Source organism: Erithacus rubecula, assembly GCF_903797595.1.
Source record: "Erithacus rubecula genome assembly, chromosome: 5".
Classification (NCBI taxonomy): domain Eukaryota; kingdom Metazoa; phylum Chordata; class Aves; order Passeriformes; family Muscicapidae; genus Erithacus; species Erithacus rubecula.
The window spans coordinates 7,954,214-7,975,031 of record NC_136687.1 but is presented as its reverse complement, the minus strand read 5'-3'; the positions used below and the strand labels follow the sequence as shown (position 1 = coordinate 7,975,031).

Sequence of the window (20,818 nt, the reverse complement as noted above, 5' to 3'; positions counted from 1 at the left end):
TCCCTTGACACAAACAGCAATCTCAGTCATGTTCTGCCAAAAGCAGTATCCCTTCTAGGTGAAATGCAATAATGAGATAGTACAGTTGTGACTAGTATGCCATGTCAACATGCTGCAGATTTTAAGACATCCTTGAATAAGGATAACTTGAACCCTTGAGGAATGTGTTTTTATTAATGTGAAGGGTGGTGGGGGTGAGGTCACTCAGCTGTGGCAGATTTGTATCATAATTTGATTCATGTTCTCATCCTACTTGACAGGCTTTGTGCAGCAGCAACTGTGACATTCAGATCTGCCAGCAGGAGAGATAAACAATCCTTAGCACCTGAAAGGCTTAATGCAAATACAAGAAAAAGACACAAGCCCCTTGACATTTAAGAATGCAGTGACCCAAGAAAGGTGAGATACTATCTTCTTTGGAAGGTATACAATAAACTCAGCTTTGCAGGTTCTATATAGCACATTTGGGGCATCACATAAATGTGAATAAAATAAATACTGCTGCTCTGCTCAAACTGTGGGTCTGCTCAAACTATGGGTCAAGCTCACTGCTGATCACTGAAATTATCACAGTCTCACAATCTTGTGAGAATGGATCTTGGCTAACACTAAATTCTGTTTGTCTCCCCTAACTCCAACAGCCAGAATTACTTCAAATGTGGTTCTCAAAGAGGCCAAGCAAGTGGAATATAACTACAGCACTCTAAGGACAACACTGAATCTGTTACTCTGTTGCTCCAAGGTTGCCATCACTGTAGTCACATTCATAGAGAGTGCTTTCTGGTAGGCAGAGCAAGAAACTTCCTGAAATGGTGATATTTTTTTAGCCAAAGTCACCTTTTGAATTTAAACTTTTCTTCACACAGGATTTCAATGTTGGAAACTTGATGAATCTCTATTGTCTTTCTCCTACAGTGTTAGAAAGTAGCTGTGGTAAGACCTCTTGTCTTGAAACCAGTACAAACTCGCTCCACGAGAGGGCTTGTTGTCAATGTAAACACTGGTGAGAGTGATCCTTAATAAGGAATGAGAAAGGAAATCTGAGGCTTGTCAATGGGACTGAGATGCACTGAGTATTGTGTGTCTTTCTAGGTAACAGTACCCACCATTTGGGTTTTAATTTCAACTGAGACCAAAAAAAAAAAAAAAAAAAAAAAAAAGCAAAAAACAAAAAAAGCCCCAAACTAACAAAAAGAACAAATCAACAAACAAAAAAAGCCCTGAGACGGAGTGACTTATATTGAAAGATCTAAAAAAAGCCTTAATTTTAAGAGAAAAGAATCTTTGAAGTGTTTTCCTAGAGTCTGTAAAGGATTTTACCTGTTTTTCAGTTAAATCCATCAAAGAACTGTAAGACATGAAACCAAACATCCAAGACAGTAAGTGCCTTGCACAGCTCCAGAGAGAAAAGAGCAGCAAATTTTCAGTCTGTCAGCAGTATCTGCAGTCTGCTAATAACTAAAAAAGTACTCACTGAAGAGTGCAGAGAACTGCTCCCAAAAGCAATGACACAAGGATTCTTCAAGGTCTCCCAAGTACTCTCTACATTTGTTTACAATAACAAACACAACATGGTAATTAGCCCTCATTGAAAAGTAATAAATAAATACTTATTTCAGAATATTTCAGAAAGTCCTAGCTTTGGTGATGCTCCCAATCTCCTTTCCTCTCCACTGGCTGATAGTGAAAGGGTTCTGTGGTCACTCACAAGTTCACAGTGAGGAATTGGCACTTGTGATCCTCTCCTCTTGCAGAATAGCTACTGAAAGGGAGCTCTTGAGAAGGGCCCTACAAAAGAAGTCTCTAAAGAACCTAATTTACTAGCAAAGAGCACTTGCAACATGAAACAATGCAAAATGTCCAGTGATGCCCATCCAGTGATGAGTTTCTTGAACACTGAAGTGTTTCCTCAGATACTGAACCATCTTTCTTGAAAAGTGTCCTGGGCAGCATGTCAGAAACCCCTCTCTGTCAATATTTTTTTTTATAACAAATTCAAGAGGGAAGCAGGGATAGGAATATGGGTTCAGCATCACATAACCCAAGCAGCATCACTATCCCCAAACAGTTCCAGCTAGGGAATGTCTACTTTGCCAATGTACAGGCACGAGATAAGCGGCGACTGACAATTGCTTAGCATCAATCAGTTCCTGTTGCCCATTGTCCATGCTGCATTCCTGTCCAGCCACCTCTGTGACAACAAGGGTGCAGCAGATCCATCCAAAAGCTGCTGAAGAAGCACCCCCCTCTTTGCCAAGCCTATCTCTGAAGGTAGATTTTGAGGAAAATCTCAGGAAAGAGGGAAGAAAGGAGCTCAAATACAACCTGCTGGTACTCTCCTGCTGGGCTTCCAGTGCCTACAAGAGCTTGGTGTTGGTCTTCCTCTGACCACATGAACAAAGTGTGGAAGAGCTCTGGCACTGGGACTGTATTCCAAACAGAACCTCACAAAGATATTTCCCTGCTAAGCTCTAAAACAGACAGGCAGGGTTCCAAAGAAGCAAACCAAGGGGAAGAAATTGTTCCATCTCACCTAGGGGACTGAGCAGAAATGACTGTGTGTAATGAATATGAGGGGGAACAAAGCAAAACCTCCAGATATAATCAGGCAACATACTAGGCAAGTCTCAAATTCATTTGCTGTCTGCCTACCTAATACTAATTTAATTCATTGTTCAATTAAAAGTTCCTTGATTGATTGCTTACACTTATCCAATACAGCTTGTTTCAGAGATGTGTGTGAATAATTAATGGAGCAGGAGTTGAATACAAAGAGTTCTCTGTTTATCAGAATGTACTATCTTCACAAAACCCTAACAACAATTCCTCATTTCTGACTGCTTCATGGCAAACAGGTTTCCAGTACCATCAGTTCTTGGAATTTATGTCTTTTAACACCTAAAAGCTGTTTCTCACTGGTTTGGGGTTTTTTTAGCTACATACAAATTCCAAGCAGACCTCCATAATCCATATCTTTATTAAAAATATTAACAATGGTCTGGATATAAACAATATTAATATAAGAGATTATATAAAGATCTTATATTATATATATTATATAAAGAGCATAAGGATTGAGGATGAGACAACCTGGATCTGATAAACTAGGCTCATTCAACTATTCAAATGCATTCAGGAATTAATGAGACTTATCCTTGAAGTAAAGCACAGAAAAGAACCACAAAAATGGCTTGGAGCCTGGGCAAAGCACCTTGCTAGGATAACAAGTCTGCATAATAAGTTAAGATGCACTACATAATGCACATAGCCTAAAGCTCAAACTTCTTTGTAGATTATGCCCATTCAGATTTAAATAGCCATAGCATAATTTTAGAAATAGCAAAGTCTTTGCCAAAGATGTTGTTTCCCAAATTAGCATCATCACCAAGTCTTAATGCACTTATTTTAATCCATATCTTGGCTAATTCATGTTACCAATTCTTATTTTTTGTGTAAACCTTCTGTACCAAATTATTTAATCTATATTTAATAATTAAAAAATACCAAAGACAGTACAATCATGGCACACAACACAACCACCTTGTCAAAAAGCAAAACATACTGAAAAGTTCTCCAATATACTGGAAAGAAAGGTAAGTAGAAGTAACATATGAAAGTTTCATTCACTAAATTCACTTAGAAACAAGGGACTGGTTTAAACAAGTCTTTGCTTATCACTAGAAAGAAGGGAAGAGTGAATTCTCCATCTTCTGAATTTTTCAGTTCTAGACCAAACATTTAGTATTTCCCAGGGTCAAGCAAACCATAGAAACAAAGAAGTGAGGACAGCAGAGACAGGAGGCTCCTGAGTGCAAAGTGCCCTTTGTATGGCACAGAACCCTCTCCACAGCATTTCTGTGCTCCACATCAGAATGACCAAATTCAAACAATATCTAACAGATAGATAACACAGTGGTTTTACTATGGTATTTTACTCTATGAAAGTAACTCTTTAACCCCCATTTTCAGTACAATAGAAATGGCAGAACACATGAAGTCTGAATTACATTCACAGCCTGTATAATCATGTTCTGTCATTATTTTACTATGAAAACAAAGACCATAAATTAATCCACAGGGTGAAAAAACACTGTTTTCAATTAGATAAAGGGACATTTATAGAGGTGTCAGGAATATGGATTTTAAAAGTTTAAGGTGCAGTATAAGACTCCACCATATTCCATTGTATTTTATGACCATAATAGAATAAATCTATTACTGTCAGATGTTTTGTACTGTATAACAGTGTCAGAGCAGTCTCAGAACAACACTAAGCAAAGGGTTTCCAAATGTTTTCCTCATCTACACACTTGAAACAAAAATTAAAATTAGTATTACCTCACATTAATTGAATTATCACATCCAGAAAAATTTGGGTTTTTTAAGAGGTGCCAAACTCAAAGTTTTTCAAACATAATGCAAAGAATACCAGTTTCAACTATTTTTAGCTTGACAATATGTACATAGTGATTGAAGTACAAAACTTGACATTTTTCACTATCATGAAAGCTAAACATTCAATTGAATTTTTTTTAAAAGCTATAATTTATATAGCCAAGTTGCCTCCTGCTATGTTCAAAGATACTGTGGAAAACACAAAGCTGACACTCTAAAGCTGTGTTGGAGAGTTTAAAGGAATAATGGGAAAGTTTTCAGAAGTTTAAAAGTTATTTAGAAAGAACTCCTGTTTGAAAGTTTTTTCCCTATCAATTGTTGCCATAACATCAGGATTTTTATTACTGAAGAAAAAATCCCATAATATAAGTTGTAAAATGCACAGCTGCAAAGCACATCTGTATTTTACATATAGACATGAGTGTTTATTTTTCAAAATGTGTTTCAAAGTAATTGTTTTGCATAGTCATAAAGTAGAAAAAATAGGGAAAATGAGGACCTAAACCATTTTGATTTCAATTCCCAGAACTGTCCTTAGTTCCTTTTTTGAATCTGTTGGATCATTTGTCTACTGTTCAGAGGCAAGGGCACTGATAAAATAATCAAGATGGACCCAAATTTTTTATGCTAATTCTTTTCTCTCTTGTTGGCTGTTTCAAAGTGTTTTTCAAATACAGGATGATGCACTAATTGCTTAAGCTGAAAATTGCTTCCTCAGTTCATAATTTTCCATTAGTAACTCTAAAAGAATTAACTTCCTTGTCTAACCATGGCAGCTCTAAGTGATTTTAACCCATGTGGTATCATTAGCAAGCACTGCATTTTCTTCTGGCCAGGAAAGGGTTCTCTACTCTGCTCTCATTCATCAGCCTAAATTAAACAGGTCAGAGCTGGGCAAGCTTTTCAAACCCCCTATGACTATTGGAATAACACCTTTTCTCTTTCCAGACACACGCCCTATTATCACAAGTGGTTTCTAATTTTTAATCCAATCACAATGCTCACCTGAATATTACACTGCTCTCTCATGTGGTATGTACTGCTCAACTCCTTTTTTTTTTTAAACATTATATTTTGACTTGTGACTGTGTAACTACCTTGCTGTTAAATGATATGCACAAAGTTCTATTGTGCAAAACTCTTTCATAGTGGAGACTGTGAAATTCCAAATTCCAAAGCTCTGGAGGTCCTACCCCTCTGAGAGCTGCCCTGCCCTTCCTGCAGCTCCCAGACCCTCCTGAGCCCCCAGCACAGCAGGGAACAGCAGCACTGCAAGGGGCATCACCTGCAGCCAGCTGAAAGCCAGCCTGTGCCACCACAGGCTAGATTTAAATGGGCTGCAGTTTTCAATTTTGCAAAGTGAAGTTAAGATACTTTTTACTAGAACAGGTTAGGTTATTTTCTTGGATAAAGTTTAAAAAAAATAAACCAGTGAACCTGAAGCTGGCTAAAATGGATCATAGCCTAAATTTTCCAGAGCTTGTGAGGTAGTGACTGATTTAAATCAACTTTAGCTGTAAATGAAAGCACCTACATGAGAGTGAGGCCAACATGCAAATTGTGGGCACAACAAATGTGGGTTTGGGGTTGATTAATTGATCTCTGTGAGGGCTGTCTATGTTCTGTAGTGAAACCTGGTGTGGTGACCTCTGTTCTCTCTTATGGTACAAAAATCTGTGTTGTCCTGGAGTTGTTCCTAAGCTAAAAAATCTTAGCATCCAGCATTTTTAAAAAGTCTGATGTTATCAAGCAGTCAAGTGAATAAACTCCACAACATTTGAGGAAATGTGACCCTCTAATTAAATATTAAATAATGTTATTGTAAATCCAATTGGGAGTAAAGTTATTGCATCTGAAATGTGACTGTGGAGTTCACAAATCCCAAAGTAAAGAGAGTTTGTGTATCAGGAATATCGACTACTTACAATAAACTAGGATGAAAAAAAAATTGTTGCTTGTGAACAAAAAGGTTGCTACAATACAAAAGTTATGCACCCTAACAAATATTCATTGCCATAAAAAGAAGAAGTTTTTTAAAATAATCAGCTATTTGCTTGAATGACTGAGTGAATTTACCTTAGTTTTATTCATCCAAGAGTGGGTCTGGAAACAATAATTCAAACTTGTTCGGTTGGTTCTTCTTCCAGCTCAATATCTTTACAGTTGCATGACTGACAGGTAATTTTACTGTTACAGTTAAAGCCTCACAGACTCATGATAAAGATCTCTAAGATCAACTTTTTTCCTGCCAGAAAACTGTAATCAACTCTTATTTCACACCACTCTGGATGAAAAATGAGACCAGTAAAGTCTAAAATTTGTATCAAGAGTACAACCCTGCCTTTTGTTAAAATGCTGGCTTCCAGGGAACTCCAATCATATTAAAAAAAAAAAAAAATAAAATAAAAAGGAATCACATGTTTGCATCTCAAACTAGCGTTTACTTGGAAAAAAAATTACATTCTCAATTGTATTTAAAATGTTACAATGTACTTTCAATCAGCACAGGCAGCTTCTCAATGTCCACAGAAATATTTTTTTTTTCATCTTTTCACCATTTAAATAATAACTGAAGCCAGAGAAATTTCATACTCATATCAAGAGCAAAACTAGAGCAAGCCAAAAAATCATCTAAGCAGTATGTTATATCTCTGATTGCACCACAGGACTCCCTTGAACATGCCTGTACTCCTTTTATGAACACTCTCCCTGATGTGAGCCGTGACATGCATGCTGAGTTTTGGCAATAATATACAACTTTTTGCCCAGTTCTCCTACTCCCTTCCAGTCTTTCATAAAGGAATAAAGAAAATGCCCTAATTCAGCAAAGTGGCTGAGATTGGGGAACAGATCTCATTTGTGATTTACAGAAAAAAATACAAGAGCTGTTAGAGAAAAATGTGTGAGGGTATTCCCTCTACACAGCAAATTCAGTTCATTCTGCAAAATACTAAAAAGAGGGGAAAATAGATGCTACCTCAGCTTGTAAGAAAGCAAGCTTGATGAGCTCTCTGAATGTTCATCTTCAAAGCATTCTTCCCTTCCTTCATATGTAAACTGGTTATATGGCAAATACAGAGGTGTAGACTTAGCTGATGGAGACTGTGAGGCCTCTGTCTGTGATGTAGAAGGACCTGGTTGCTGATTTTCATGCATTTTCACATCGCTGTGGTCTGTCACTTTGGATAAGATCCTATCAATGGTTTTGTAGTAAGGCCAGTCAGGTGCCACAGTTTCACTGTCAGTCATGCATTTTAATTTCCTGTAAGAAAAGGCACACAGCATTAAAGCTTGTTTTCCTACAAAAAGTACTTTTCATATAGATCTATCTCTAAGCATTTGTTCTGGTGACTTTTAGGAGTCAAACTGAATGCTTTTAATGAGAATAAAATTAGGCACTTCTTTAACTTCCAGTGAAGCCTTTCAGGTTCTTTTCCTAGTTTGACCAGTTATAAAGAGTTGCATGTAAATCCCAAATGAAATTCAATACAAATGAAGAATAATACAACTTCTAATGGAAACAGGACCGTGTTGGTGGTTGAATAATTTTATTTCCCTTAAAGAATACCCAGCAAACCAATCTGACAGCAAACCCTGACAACTGGACTAGGTAACACACCACAGCCTTTACTAAACTGAGGGCAGCCCTGCACTTCCATGCTTTGAAGAATGAATATTTATTTTCTATAATGAATAAAAGTGGCTTTCAATATAACACATATCCTTTTTCTAATATTGCCTAAAAACCCTGAAATGCCTTGGTAAATATCCTTGTAACAACCATGAGATACAGACATCTGTTCATTTGTTACAGAATAAAGATCAGAGTAGGCAAAAGTACAGAGTTTCATTAATTTACAAAAAAATAAAAGAACAACAAAACAAAATCAGAACACGACTAAAACAGTTAATAATGCATTAGAAACAGCATGCACAAAAACATTATGATTACAATGGAATATTAACCATGATCTTGTCTTTCACAGGTATCTTATTATGAGATTTATTATGCCATCCTCAGACAAGTTTGCTGCTCTCCCAGTAGTTACCCAGTGCTATTTTATTTTCTTTAACTGAGAAATATAAAACCGAGGTATATAGTTGTAGTATACATCTCAAAGAAATTCCAGAGCCCAACCAGAGTCCTGAACTGTCTTTTCATTTGCCTCTCCCAGTTCAGATCTTGTTACTCTAAATCAAAATCAGAAAGGGAACATAACAGGAAAGGCAAGAACAATGAAAATACCCCATTTTCATAAACCAGATTTAATTCAAATTAACAAAAAGCTGAACCAAATCTGATTCTCAAAGGTAGAGGTTTGCATTTTTAGGAAAAAAAAAAATTGAGATAAAAACTATTCCTGGACACCTGGCCCACCCTTTTTTTCTTGAAGCCTTTCAGGTTCTTCCTTCTCACAATCCATCCTGCCCACACCAGTCCTGCTAAAGGTAGAATTAAATAACATGTAAACATGAAAAAAATGGTGCCAAACTTAAAAGTGAGAACTTGAAGTTCTTCTTTTTAAACCACTGTCAGCCTAGAGTAAGGGGAAATCCACTAGTGAGAAAAGAAGGCAGTAAGATTTGCTTAGATTTTAAAGCCATTTAAGGATTCTTTTTTCCTTGTCCTTGCAAGGTCTGATGAGCTTTTTCAGCTATTTAGAAATGCACATCATAGTCCTGCAAAGCAAAGCCTCACAGCCATCCATACATTTATGCCCTCTATGCATTCAAAATTTTAATTTCATACATATTTCACAACCTACTGCTGCGATTTCATAGTCAGAGAATATTGAGCACAGCCTACAAATACAGGGATATCCAGCCAGCACAGACAGAAAATAGCTAAACACAGGCCTGACAACAACCATCAATTAATATTGATTATTTTTAGTTCAATTGTTGAGACTATTTACATGAAAAACATATCAATTATGCCACTGTAAGCTAGTAGCCAAGCCTACATGACACATTTGTCTGCTTGTGTTGAAACCCCCAATGTGCTCAAGCTTTGAGGTTTAAAATTGAATTGCAATTATGCAGTGCATTCACTGTCAGTCATTCCCACAGGTGAGATGGCAAAAGCCAGGAGTGACCCCACCTCAGCCAGGCCACTGCCAAGCCCAGCAGCTGCATCCAGACTTCATGGGACATGGTTTGAGCCTAGAACTGCAAATCATTGTGTCAAAAGGGCAGGATCAGCTTAGAGCTGGAACTCTGCTGGCTGCTCTGGGAGCTCATATTCAGCCTAAAGTCTGCCAGGAGCCCCAAGTCCCCACCAGCAGAGCTGCAGCCAGCCAGGCCATGCCCTGTGGCTGAAAAAACAGCTACAATGCCCTGCCTGCTCCAGCATTTGGCCATCCCAGGAGGACGTTGTGTTTGTCCTTTTTGGATTTGATGGTGTCCCTTCAGCCCATTCCTGAGCCTGTCTAGGTCCCTGTGAGTGGCAGTCCTGCTCTCACACATGCAGACTGCAGCCCCCAGCTTGGCATCATCTGCAAAACAGTGAACATGCACTCCAGCTTTGGATTGTTGATGTTAAACAGGGCATGTCCCAGTACAGAACACCTGCAGTCCTCACTGGGAATGAGCCTCTAGGCAGAATACAAACCATTAACAACTGTTCTGTGCCCAGAGATCCAGGGAGTTTTCCAGCCAGCTGGTAGGTCTTCCATCTGAAGTATAACACCCAGCTTGGATACAAGGATGTTCTTGGAGACTGTGTCAAAAGGGTTTGTACTGTCAATACTAAATACTGTCAATAATAGATAGATAGACAGATAGATAGATAGATAGATAGATAGATAGATAGATAGATAGATAGATAGATAGATAGATAGTTTTTTAAAGGCTCTACCCTCATCCACAGATCTAGTCATTTAAAAAAGAACACAATCAGATCAGTCAGATGTGATACTGTGCTGGTAAATCCATTTTGGCTATCCTTAGTCACCACCTTCTCTGTCACGTGACTGGAAATTTCTTCCAAAACTTCTTGTTCAAAGATCTTCGAAGGAGTTGCAGATGATAACTCTTAATTCCTGTTCCTGCCTTCCTGAAGATTCAACAGCCTTTTTCTGGTCCCTAGAGACCTCCCTCAATCTTCACAAACTTTCAGACACGACTCCTAATTCAGTTATTTTCTACTGCTTGTATTCTGATAACTCTGATGCAGGCACACCCAACTGAGACATCTGGGCAGTGAAGGTTGAAATAAAGATATCAATATCCCCAGCCTCATTACTTGCATCTGCTTTCATTAAATCAGCCAGCCCTGTGGTGATTTTTGGGGGATGAGGAGATTAAGGGCAGTCCCTTAATTAAGGGAAGAAGTTGTGGGTGCTGGTCAATGAGAGGCAATGTGCTGGTAACCCACGGAGCCAACCATTCTCCTGGGCTGCAGCAAAAGCAGCAGGGCCAGCAGGTTGAGGGAGGGGATTCTGCCCCTCTGCTCTCCTGAGCCCCCACCTAGATGGCTACAAAAATACTGAGAGGGCTGGAGCAGCTCTGCCACAGAGACAGGCTGAGAGAGTCAGGGCTGGTCAGCCTGGAGAAGGCTCTGGGAAGACCTTACTGTAGATTCAGACTAGATACAAAGAAGACATTTTTAATAAGAGTGGTGAGCCCTGTGGTGGAAGCTGTGGGTGCTGCATCCTGGCAGTGCTCAAGGCCAGTTTGGATGGGGCTTTGGGCAATCTGGTTTAGTGAGGGGGTTGGAAAGTGATGGTCTTTAAAGGTCTCTTCCAACCTGAGCCATTCTGTGATTCAGTGGAAAGTTTCCAGGAGTAGATATTTTTCCTGAGTAGGTCAGTACCCTTTTGTTGTTGTTTGAGCTCAGCTGTGTACCCAGAACCCCCTTTTTTTACAGAACTATCACAATTTTGAAAGAAGAGCTTTACTGTGTGCTCACAGAGCAGTACAGTTGCAGTTATATAAATGCAGGTATTTCTCTGGCTTTCAATGCATTGAATGAATACTAATTCTGCTTCTGATTGCTTACCATAGCTCTGAGCTGAATAAAAGGGATTACTACCAGAAGGTAGACAAGAGAACTGTGTTAGCTTAAAAGCAGCACTAGCAGCAATCATCTACCTGTATGGAGTCTGGCTCAAACACACAGAAAAAAAAGGGGAAGAAATGAGAAGATAAGGGGAAAGTGTCAGTCCTTTGGAAGAGAAGTAGAAATGCTGCAGGTGGAGGTAAATAGGGAGAACATTCACTGCAATAGTGTTGATGGCTCAGCTTTCTGGTAAAAACAAACTAATAGCTGCCTTCGTCATACTAATATCAAGTTCCAGGATTTACTGACTTTTAAATATATTTTCTAAACTGCCAGAAGTCCAGAAAACCTCGTGGGACAGCTAAGAGCTTTTGCCTGCATTGAGGTAAATGTAACTCTGGAGAAACTGGAGTCTAAAGCAGAAATGAATTTACTGCCCTCAGTCATTAGTGTAACTCCTCACAGCAATCTTAGTTGCTTGCAAGAGACAGAGCTGGGGTTTTGTTTGTTTTAATGAACTATGAGGATGTTAAAAGAAATATGAAGGCTGGAATGCAATCGTCCAGAAACGAGGGAGCAAGATGAGCCATACATTAACACTTTGAAATTGGAAACACCACTGCTGAGTGAGCAAGCCCAGCAGAAAAAAACGAGGTAAGAAACAGAGGTAAGCAAGAAAGTCAGCAGAGCTTGCACAATAAATTCACATTGAGTTTATCTAGACTTGTTGCTGTTTCATGAGGCTCTATTAAAATCCAGCTGAGAGCAGAGGCAACTGTGAGAACTCTCTCCAAAAACTCAGGGATCAAAGTCAGATTTCCAGTGGACAAATACCCAAAGCCTGCCAACCAAGTTAATTTCAAAGGTGATTGCTTGTCTTATTCCAGAGAAGTGAATAAATTAATGGACTTTGAGATCCCACTGCCAAAATGCTCCACTGAATAGACTGAGACAACTGTTGAGTCATTTGTGCTGCCATTGACCTTTTGTCAGACTTTATTCTCTGTGCCTATTAATCCACCTTCTAAAATAAAACTATCACAATATTATGTTCTAAAGAATTTTTCTTCTAAATCATCATTATTTAGTCAGCAAAAAGCAAGCAATCTATAGCTTGCTTCAATTTTTTGGACTTTGCTCAAAGCAGTATTCGCCTTTTTTTATTATTATTGCAGCATTTGATACTACTACTTGCCTTAAGGAACGGATACAAGATCCATCTCCTGGGGTTTCTAGGAAAAGCTTTCAAAATAAATAATAAATAGCAACTGTTTATGAACCAATCAATGGTGAGGAAAAGAAAAATGATGAAAGTACAATACTGAGTTGTTCATCTGCTATAAATTATTGAAATTAAAGAGAAAGATAGGAAAATATTCAAATTCAACTTTTTGCAGTAATTTGGCTGCACTCATATTTTATCATTTGCTGTAACAGAGGTCAAATTTTTCAGTTGCATAATGTCAAAGAGTATAGCAACGGATTACACAAGCAAAAATGTTTAATTGCTATCATGTACACATGAAAATAAAAAATTAGACTACTCTTTCATTCAAATCATGAGACTGATTCAAATTTACCAATCATTAACATTAATTGACTGTGATTCAAATCAAAGCGCAACAGCTGCATCCTGTTTTCTAGGCTTTGGGGAGGGTGATGTTTTTGAAAATAATAAATTTGCATTCACACAGTTCTTATTTTTAAACATCAGAAGGAATCAGTCAAAACTGTGGGCCACTGTGCAAGCTGTGCAAACCCTTTCTGTAAGCCAGAGTGTGTTGTGTCAGTGGCAATGTTATAACAGCAGTCACAGAGCACTGTGACACAGTGAGATCAGTGCATCAGCAGTGACAGGACTGTGCTTTTTTGTGAAGAAATAATTGGAGGTTCACATGAGCTGATAGCCCTGACCAGGCTGCACAGCTCAAAGAACTGGGCACATACTCTGAGGGATGCTAAACCTCAAGACCTGGCATGGTGATCTCAGGAAAACTTTAGATGACAGCACGTCTGAAATCTTAACTCTGAATTCCAAGAAGCTCACCTCAGCCCTTCCTCCTTCCAGGATGGATAAATGGGGAGGTTCATGCAGCTCACCACACAGGTATCTTTGAAGTGGAACATTAAAAACCTGGTGGCTGATCTATCCACAGCAGATATTTCAGATTTTACAGCAATCCCTAAAAGCAGAACTTTACTCAAATACAGGTGCAGAAAGAATTTTCCTTCCACCTATGGTGCTGCAGAATTTTCCACCTAGTCAATTTCCACGGTGGATGAAATGGTCCCTTAATATACTGAGACTGCAATAAGAATTACTTCAGGTCAGGGTATATTTTTCCCTGATTAGTTTCCTCCAAATGCACTTGCACTGCAGTAATGCAGAGGAATACAGGAACCACTGCCAGATCAGTCCATCGTCTCGCTCTCTTCTGACAAAGGTCAGTGCTGAATACTTCAAGAATTTGACAGACAGCTTTGAGGGCACATTCACCCACAAAAACACGATTGTTTTTCCATCAATAGCCAGTAATATCCTGAAACTTGCTGTCTTTCATAACTCTACCTAATTGGAAGACAAACAACATCTGTTTTTTTATTTAATAAATCTAATCTTTAGTAAAAATAATAATAATACTGAAACAACCTGCTGCTCTCTTGGTGTCAATGATTTTCAGTGGCAATGAGTTCCACATGCTTATTATGCAGTGCAATACAGATTTATATGACTTTAACTAGTTTTACATTTCTTGCCTTGCAATTCTTATAATAAATAACTTCTTGTATTATGGCAAATAAAATATCTGCTTTACATTCGGAAAAATAGTGCATATTTTTATACACCTCTAGAACTCCTTTAGCATTCACAAACTTTTCCACTTCTCTTAATAAAGCTTTCCACATCTCAGCCTAACTGTTCTCTAAACATCTTCTCATTCTCTTGTCACCTTGCTGAAATATAGGGCAGGCAGAAATAAACACAAGGATTCAAGGAGGAAATAATGAGATAAAATAGATTTCTGTTTGGCATTTTAACACCTGAATAATGTTTTTCACCTTGGATGTGGAGGACTGAGATATGATCATCCTAAAATTGCTTATGTGAGAGATGCTCATGCACACTGAGTTACACCTGCAGTAACTTTACCTGGCAGCACAAGATCCCACATGGGATCCAGACACCCCCAGAACCAGGGTGAACACCTGAGGTGGGAGCCCCTTCTGAGCCCCTGCCTCTGTACAGCCCCAAGCAGGCTGCACTTGCTGCAGCAACTGCAATAATTATTGGCCAAGGGACACTCCTTCCCTACTTACACATGTGTTTGTCTGACTTGGACACCTTCTACTCATAATGAATGGCTTGCACTCAGCAGAATAAAAAAAACGATATCTACTGAACTGTCTCTTAGAATGCCAAGGGATCCTCAATCTGGAGAGCACTGCTATAAACATGTTCACTGCTTTCTATTTCAGAACCTTATGTGTTTCAAATCATCAATATCTGTTTCAACAGATGTCCCAGGCTAAGATATGCCAGTGACAGCACTTTTGAAGCTGAAGTTTGTTAGAAAGACTGGTAGAAGTATTCAAGTACTGCTTTTCCTTTCATGGAAAAAATACACATGTATGTATTCATCCATATGTGTATGTGTATAAATTTTTAGGACAGGGGTTTTATGTTCCTTTATGAAATTGTGACACATAGCTACATAATATGATCTGATTACAAAGTATTATCTCAAAATAGAGCACTTTCCCACTCTCAGGATCTTCTTTTCCAGTTTGTGCCACAGTGCAGCAATGATGCTCAGACATACAGTGAGGTAAAGCATCTTCCTCCAGTGTCCTGCAGGCACCCAAACACAGATTAAAACTCGGCTGCCTCACAGCAAAGCCAGCAGTCAGTGGCCACTCACATCATTCAGTTTCACCACAGCCTTCCCTATCCTCACACAACACCAAAAACCAGAAATTGTAACAGCTTCTGCCTGTCCCTATTCTCCATGCCACCTTACCTCAACAGCAAAGCACACAGGCATGTGAACAAACAATAAGAAGATGCATTCTATATTCCAGAGCACAAAATGAAACAGCTCTGTGACAGCACAAGGCAGTTTTTAACTCTCCTAAATTAGCATCTCAATCAATAAGCAGGGAGCTGCCATGCACTGCAAAACAGAAAAACAGATTGACAGCATGCAACAGAAGCAATCATAGAAGTTCACAGAAATAGAAGGATATTTCTTAAAAGTGCAGTTTCTCACACAGTGCATGCATGCGAGTGATTTTATTTCTTCCCTTCCCCCAGCGCAACTTTAAAGTAAAAACATTAATTAGGGGGAAAAAAAAAATGAGACTCTCTGATTGATGACAACACTGTAAATTTAGAACAAAGGCTGACAGAAATAACCTATTCCACTTGGCAATTACAGCACTTAACTATCGTGCCGTGTTGCTGCTGCAGACACCTGTAAAATCTCAGCGCCGCGAGATGCAATTCCCAGCAGGGAGGACTGCAGATTTAGCAGACTAAGCAAAAGCCTGGGAGCCAGCAACTCCCAGCTCCTAATTCTGCATCCGACTGGCATCTGGGTGATGCTGGACAAAAATTTTTCTCACTTCCAGCTTCCTCATCTGAAGAAAACTGTAGGGATTACAGCAGGGTTGGTAAAACATTTTGGAGACGTTAGCATTTGCCACAAAACATCGGGTTTAATATTATGGCAAATGATGTTAAACATTCTGCTTGTGGATCGTAGAAATGTAGAAGGACATTCAAAGTTAAGGGGTTTACAGGATTTCCCCTAGTTTTCTATTTGATGAGCAGTCTCTGCATTAAATACAGTAAGGGTGCCTTACAGAAAAGCGAGCAGTTTTAACATGGTTGCTTGCTGTAATAACCTTTTTTATTATTAATGTGAGCTTTGAGGAGAGATTAAATAAAAGAGTCACATATTTGATTTTCTTGCATTACAAGCACCTAGCTCAAATCACCACTCAGGATTTCCAGTATGAGGCAGTTTGTGCTTCACAGAGATAAGAATTTAAAAAAAAAAAAAAAAAAAAGAAGGAAAAAAAGAAAAAAAAAGAAAATGGAAATATTTCTGTTAAGTTCTAATTATTTTTCTCCCTGAGAACAACAAATCCACAAATGCCTCGCATTTTCTGGAGCCAACTTCCCCTCCTGACTGTTTGCCTGTTCTTTATCATCCCCTCATAGACACCTCCGCCCTCCCCCCGGCTCCTTTGGAGCAGCACTGACGGTGCACATTGATTCTCTCTGCAGATATAATAGTTCTCTCTCTGCTGCTGCTTATAATTATAGCAAAGTGTGTCACTCAGTAATAAGACATTCAATTTTTCTTGGCCCCGTGAAGTGTAACCCTTCAACTCACGAGACCAAAATCGAGGAGCATCAGCCCCCCCAAACATTATTCTGCTCTAGTTTTCTTTTTTTTTTTTTTTTTTTTTTTTAACTTTGCCTTGCAATTCCGATCCTTGGTGGCCACTTGAAACTGCAGGAGTTTCACTGCAAGGAATTGGCTGCCAAGCTAACACAATCAGTCCCCTCAGCAAAGAGCAAAAAAAAAAAAAAAATTCTCTTTTCCCCATTAAATACATTTCCATCCCTCTGCATCATAACAATGCCAGCTAATTTTAAAGAAACAAAGTTGTCCCAGAGTTTGACATGAAATCGGGGGAACAAATTAACAATGACGTAACAGAATTGGCAAGAGAGAATTTTAAAAGCGATATGAACAATCTTTAATCTTCTATCGACAGATTTCCTCTAGGAGACTTCTTTCTGAAAGGCAAAAATCACTGCGCCGTCCCTGCTAAAATCTCTTAAAATAAAAAGAATTAACTGAAGCTTACCTGTACTGGAATGTCATATTTGTAATTTTTATCTTTATTTCCTCTCCGTGGCGAATTTCTCCAGTCATTTCAAAGAGTTTGTTAGCCATTTTCTCATAAACTTTGGCATTCCTTTTAGTTTGTTTCAGCTCATCAAAAAATTCTTCCCAAACCAGCATTAAACCTCTCATTTCTGCATCAGTCCAGTTTCTGGCCCTCCTGTGTTTCTCAGTCTGAGAAGAGACAATGTAACTGGGAATTTCTGCTGCAGCCATTGCTGACTGACCTAAAAGGGTTTTAAAAGAGGACACTTAATATAGATTGAGTTTTTAGTTTAGGTTTTTTGTAGTGCAAGACATGCATATGTGGATAAAGAATTTGAATGACAACAGAACATATGAAACCTTTTTGCAACAGCTTGAAGCTTGAGTGCACAAAATGGGGCCTACATCTGACAGGCAGGAATTTAGTTAAAAGCTTTTAAACAGAGAAACGTCATTTTGATGTCACGTTTCCATAGCAACAGAGCAACTGCATAAGCTACAACAACAAAAACCTTTTAACTGAAAGCCAAAGAATCAGGACAAAGTTGACAGGCCATCAATATTAAAGCTTTTAAACACTTTAGGTTTAACAAAAAAAAAAAGATCTATGCAGCCTTTGAGAAGCTACTTTTAAGTTTCTACTTCTTTTTTAGCTTTCCCTTACCTTTTAGGCAGACAATCTGCTAGCAGGGGGTCATGGTCGCCTGAACGAGCTTTTAAGTTGTGCCTTGACAGACTCTCTAGGAGGTTGCAAGGACTGAGGCCATGTACACAAAAAAAAAAAAAAAAAAAAAAAAAAACCTTTTTTTTTTTTGCAAAGATATTCTGCAAAAAGAATCAGCCAGCTTTATGAAAACTATACATCTCTAAGCTAATAAATGTTTAAGCAGGCAGGCTCATTAAAAAGGAGCCTGCATCTGGGCTTTAGAACATGCAAAAAATAGTATTTAAGTGTTTATATAGAGAGAAATATATACAAAATTTCAATATAAAGCCACTTTTTTTTCCCCGAGATGTTTTGCTGCTGATAAGCACACACTGCAGTCCTGTCAGTATGAATTTGCCTTTGTAGGTATGTATTACTGTATGTGTATTTTGTATTCCTAGTAATTTAGATGCTATTTATGCAGCCTGTGTTCTGCCTTAGGACTGCAGCAGAAGCATTTCACCTGCTTTATGGGCAACCTAAAAGGATTATTCAACGAGTTAAAAAAAGGCTGTGAGATGCTTAGAACTGTGAATAAATTGCTTTGCTGTAAAACAAGCATTTTGAGCTGGTTTTTATATAGGGCTAAATTGTGCCAGCAGTTATATCAGAGAAGCAGGGCTTATTCATTGTATTAAACACTGCAATACAAGCAGTGGGCCAAATCCTGCCCCACTTACACTCCTGCAATCTGACAATAATCTTCCACAAAAGAGTGAGTGCAGGAACTGCATTAATTCCAGCAGTACGACCAGCTGAACAGAAAGATGTTCATTTCCTACAGTCCCAACAGAATTGTGTTATGTAAAATATAAATAAATAATCCACGGACCTTTCTTATTATTATTTTTCTGTTTCAGCATATAACAGCAATAAGGACCTCACTGCAGGGCATTTCCTGAAGATTAATGGCAGGCAGGGGTTAATGGCCCGAGGCTCACCCAGTCAGTCGTTAATCCCCAGGAAATGTTCTGTGCCTCAATCCTTAATGCTTAAGTATCCTATAAATTGTAAGTCTTCTCATAACCACATCCTTGATCTTAACAATGGTTTAAAAATGCACGGCTTGGTTTGCATCCTGGAGATGGCAAAGAGAGTACATGATGTTCCTAAAAGGTACACTAGTGACATTTGTGGGACCTTTGCCTTCTTTCTCTCTTATTTATTCTGCTGCATATTACAAAAGGCACGACAGCATACCATAGAACAAGGTGGGGGTATGGGGGGTAGAATTACATATACTTTACACAGGAACTTCCACTGATCCAACCCTGAACATGTCTCTGTCAGAAATATACCTGCTGAGTCACTGCCTTCCTAAGGGAAAAAATGAAAAGGAGAGAAATAAAGAAAAAATTCCCCTAGCTTTCAAATAACTGCTTTTAACCACTAATATGACAGCCTAGCAACTATTACCTTTAAAAATGTGTAAATAGCAGCATATGTTGTGGTGATGATCTTGCATGGTTTGTCTCTTGGGTGGCCAGCTGGGAGACGTCACATGATCAGGGGACAGATGGTGGTCAGAAGAGGATCAGCTGATGACACATTCATTTTATTAATTTATTGTTTTGTTTTGAAATTTCTGTCACTTAACCTTGGGCTTCAGGCAGCTCTTTTAATCAAACCCTACCAACCTCAGCTGCCTGTGGTTGCAGCCAGTGGCTGGGGATCACCAGGACAAGTTTAAGGAAGTAATGCAGAGCCCAAGAGGAAAGTACCATGGCATTGGGTCTGACTTGGAACTAACACACACTACTGTAAAGCCAGGCCTGCTTTTCAACCTTTAATAGTCCATTAGAGGTTTGTTTTTCTCTCTCAGACCTTAAACCACCTCAGCTGCGAAAATGCCGATTAACGCCACTGAAACCCGTAGCAGGATACACATAACTTGTCAAAACCCAAAAATATGTGTAGTCTCTGCTTTAAGGATAGTTTTAATCCAGTTTCAAGTGCAACAGGCAGGACAGGGTGGGTGAAAACCTTTCCAGATGCACCAAGTTTTCTCTGTCGTAGTCCACAACTATTCCTTCCCCTCTCCATCCACATGTGCCTGGCATATGTGCAGCTGCTCCTTGTGCTCTGTGCTGGCCCCCAGACTCCAGGATCCTGCAGAAGGGGGGTGGTTGTTTCCCTGTGAAATTCACATCTCAACTTTTCTATATGCTGTTTCCTATTAGTGTACTTGACAGATTGATATAGTGGTATAGTGCTATTTAACATCTGTTAAATAAAAGAAATGCTTTCTAATAATACCTCCCTTATTCCCCTCCTCTCAGCACCTGAAGGGAATATAAGTTTCAAGGACCCAGGTTCTACCCCCTCCTCTTAAAAAGTTGTTGATAATAATTATGGAGACCCCACATGCCTCCTCTGCCTCGCCAAAGCACTTCTGCCAAATGTTTGATAAAGTGACTGTTTTCCTACGTAGGTCTACAAGCAAAAGAAATTTTTTTTTATCCCCAAATAATTCCTGCAGTCTTTGCCAGAGCCAGGGAAAATACGCCTCTCCAGGCTGTGTTTCTCTGCTGGTGTTCTGCACATCTGTGCAATCCCTAAGCATCACTAAGACCTTGTCCTGGTCCCTGAGTTGGGACAAACAGCTAAAACAGGACCAACAAGCCTTTTAGTGGAAGAGCAGCTCTGTGTCAGCAAGAGCAGTCCCTGCCCAGGACAGGGCACTGGGAGGAGGAGCTCTATTAGCACTCAGCTGCCCTTCTCAAGTTATAAACCAGTCAGGATTTGCCATCTATCTCAAAGACTGGCTGGCCACCAAACCTAGAATAACTGCTGCCATGACAAGCTGCAGCTCTA

The 20,818-nt window shown here is 39.0% G+C and overlaps 1 protein-coding gene across 5 annotated transcripts in view; it reads right to left on the bottom strand.

Moving 5' to 3' along the window:
- The window catches only part of MSANTD1 (Myb/SANT DNA binding domain containing 1), a 55,890-nt gene that overhangs the window by 2,303 nt on the left and 32,769 nt on the right, over positions 1-20,818 (bottom strand). For 3 of the 5 annotated variants that reach the window (XM_079305896.1, XM_079305895.1, XM_079305897.1), the window contains exons 2-4: positions 17,963-18,055; positions 17,276-17,540; positions 7,373-7,657 (exon numbers count right to left, since the gene is read on the bottom strand). In XM_079305896.1, the coding sequence (XP_079162022.1) occupies positions 7,373-7,657; positions 17,276-17,529 (539 nt within the window). In that variant the 5' untranslated portion in view covers positions 17,530-17,540; positions 17,963-18,055. The remainder of the gene's footprint in view (positions 1-7,372; positions 7,658-17,275; positions 17,541-17,962; positions 18,056-20,818) is intronic. The other 2 variants (XM_079305898.1, XM_079305894.1) reach the window with 1 other exon arrangement.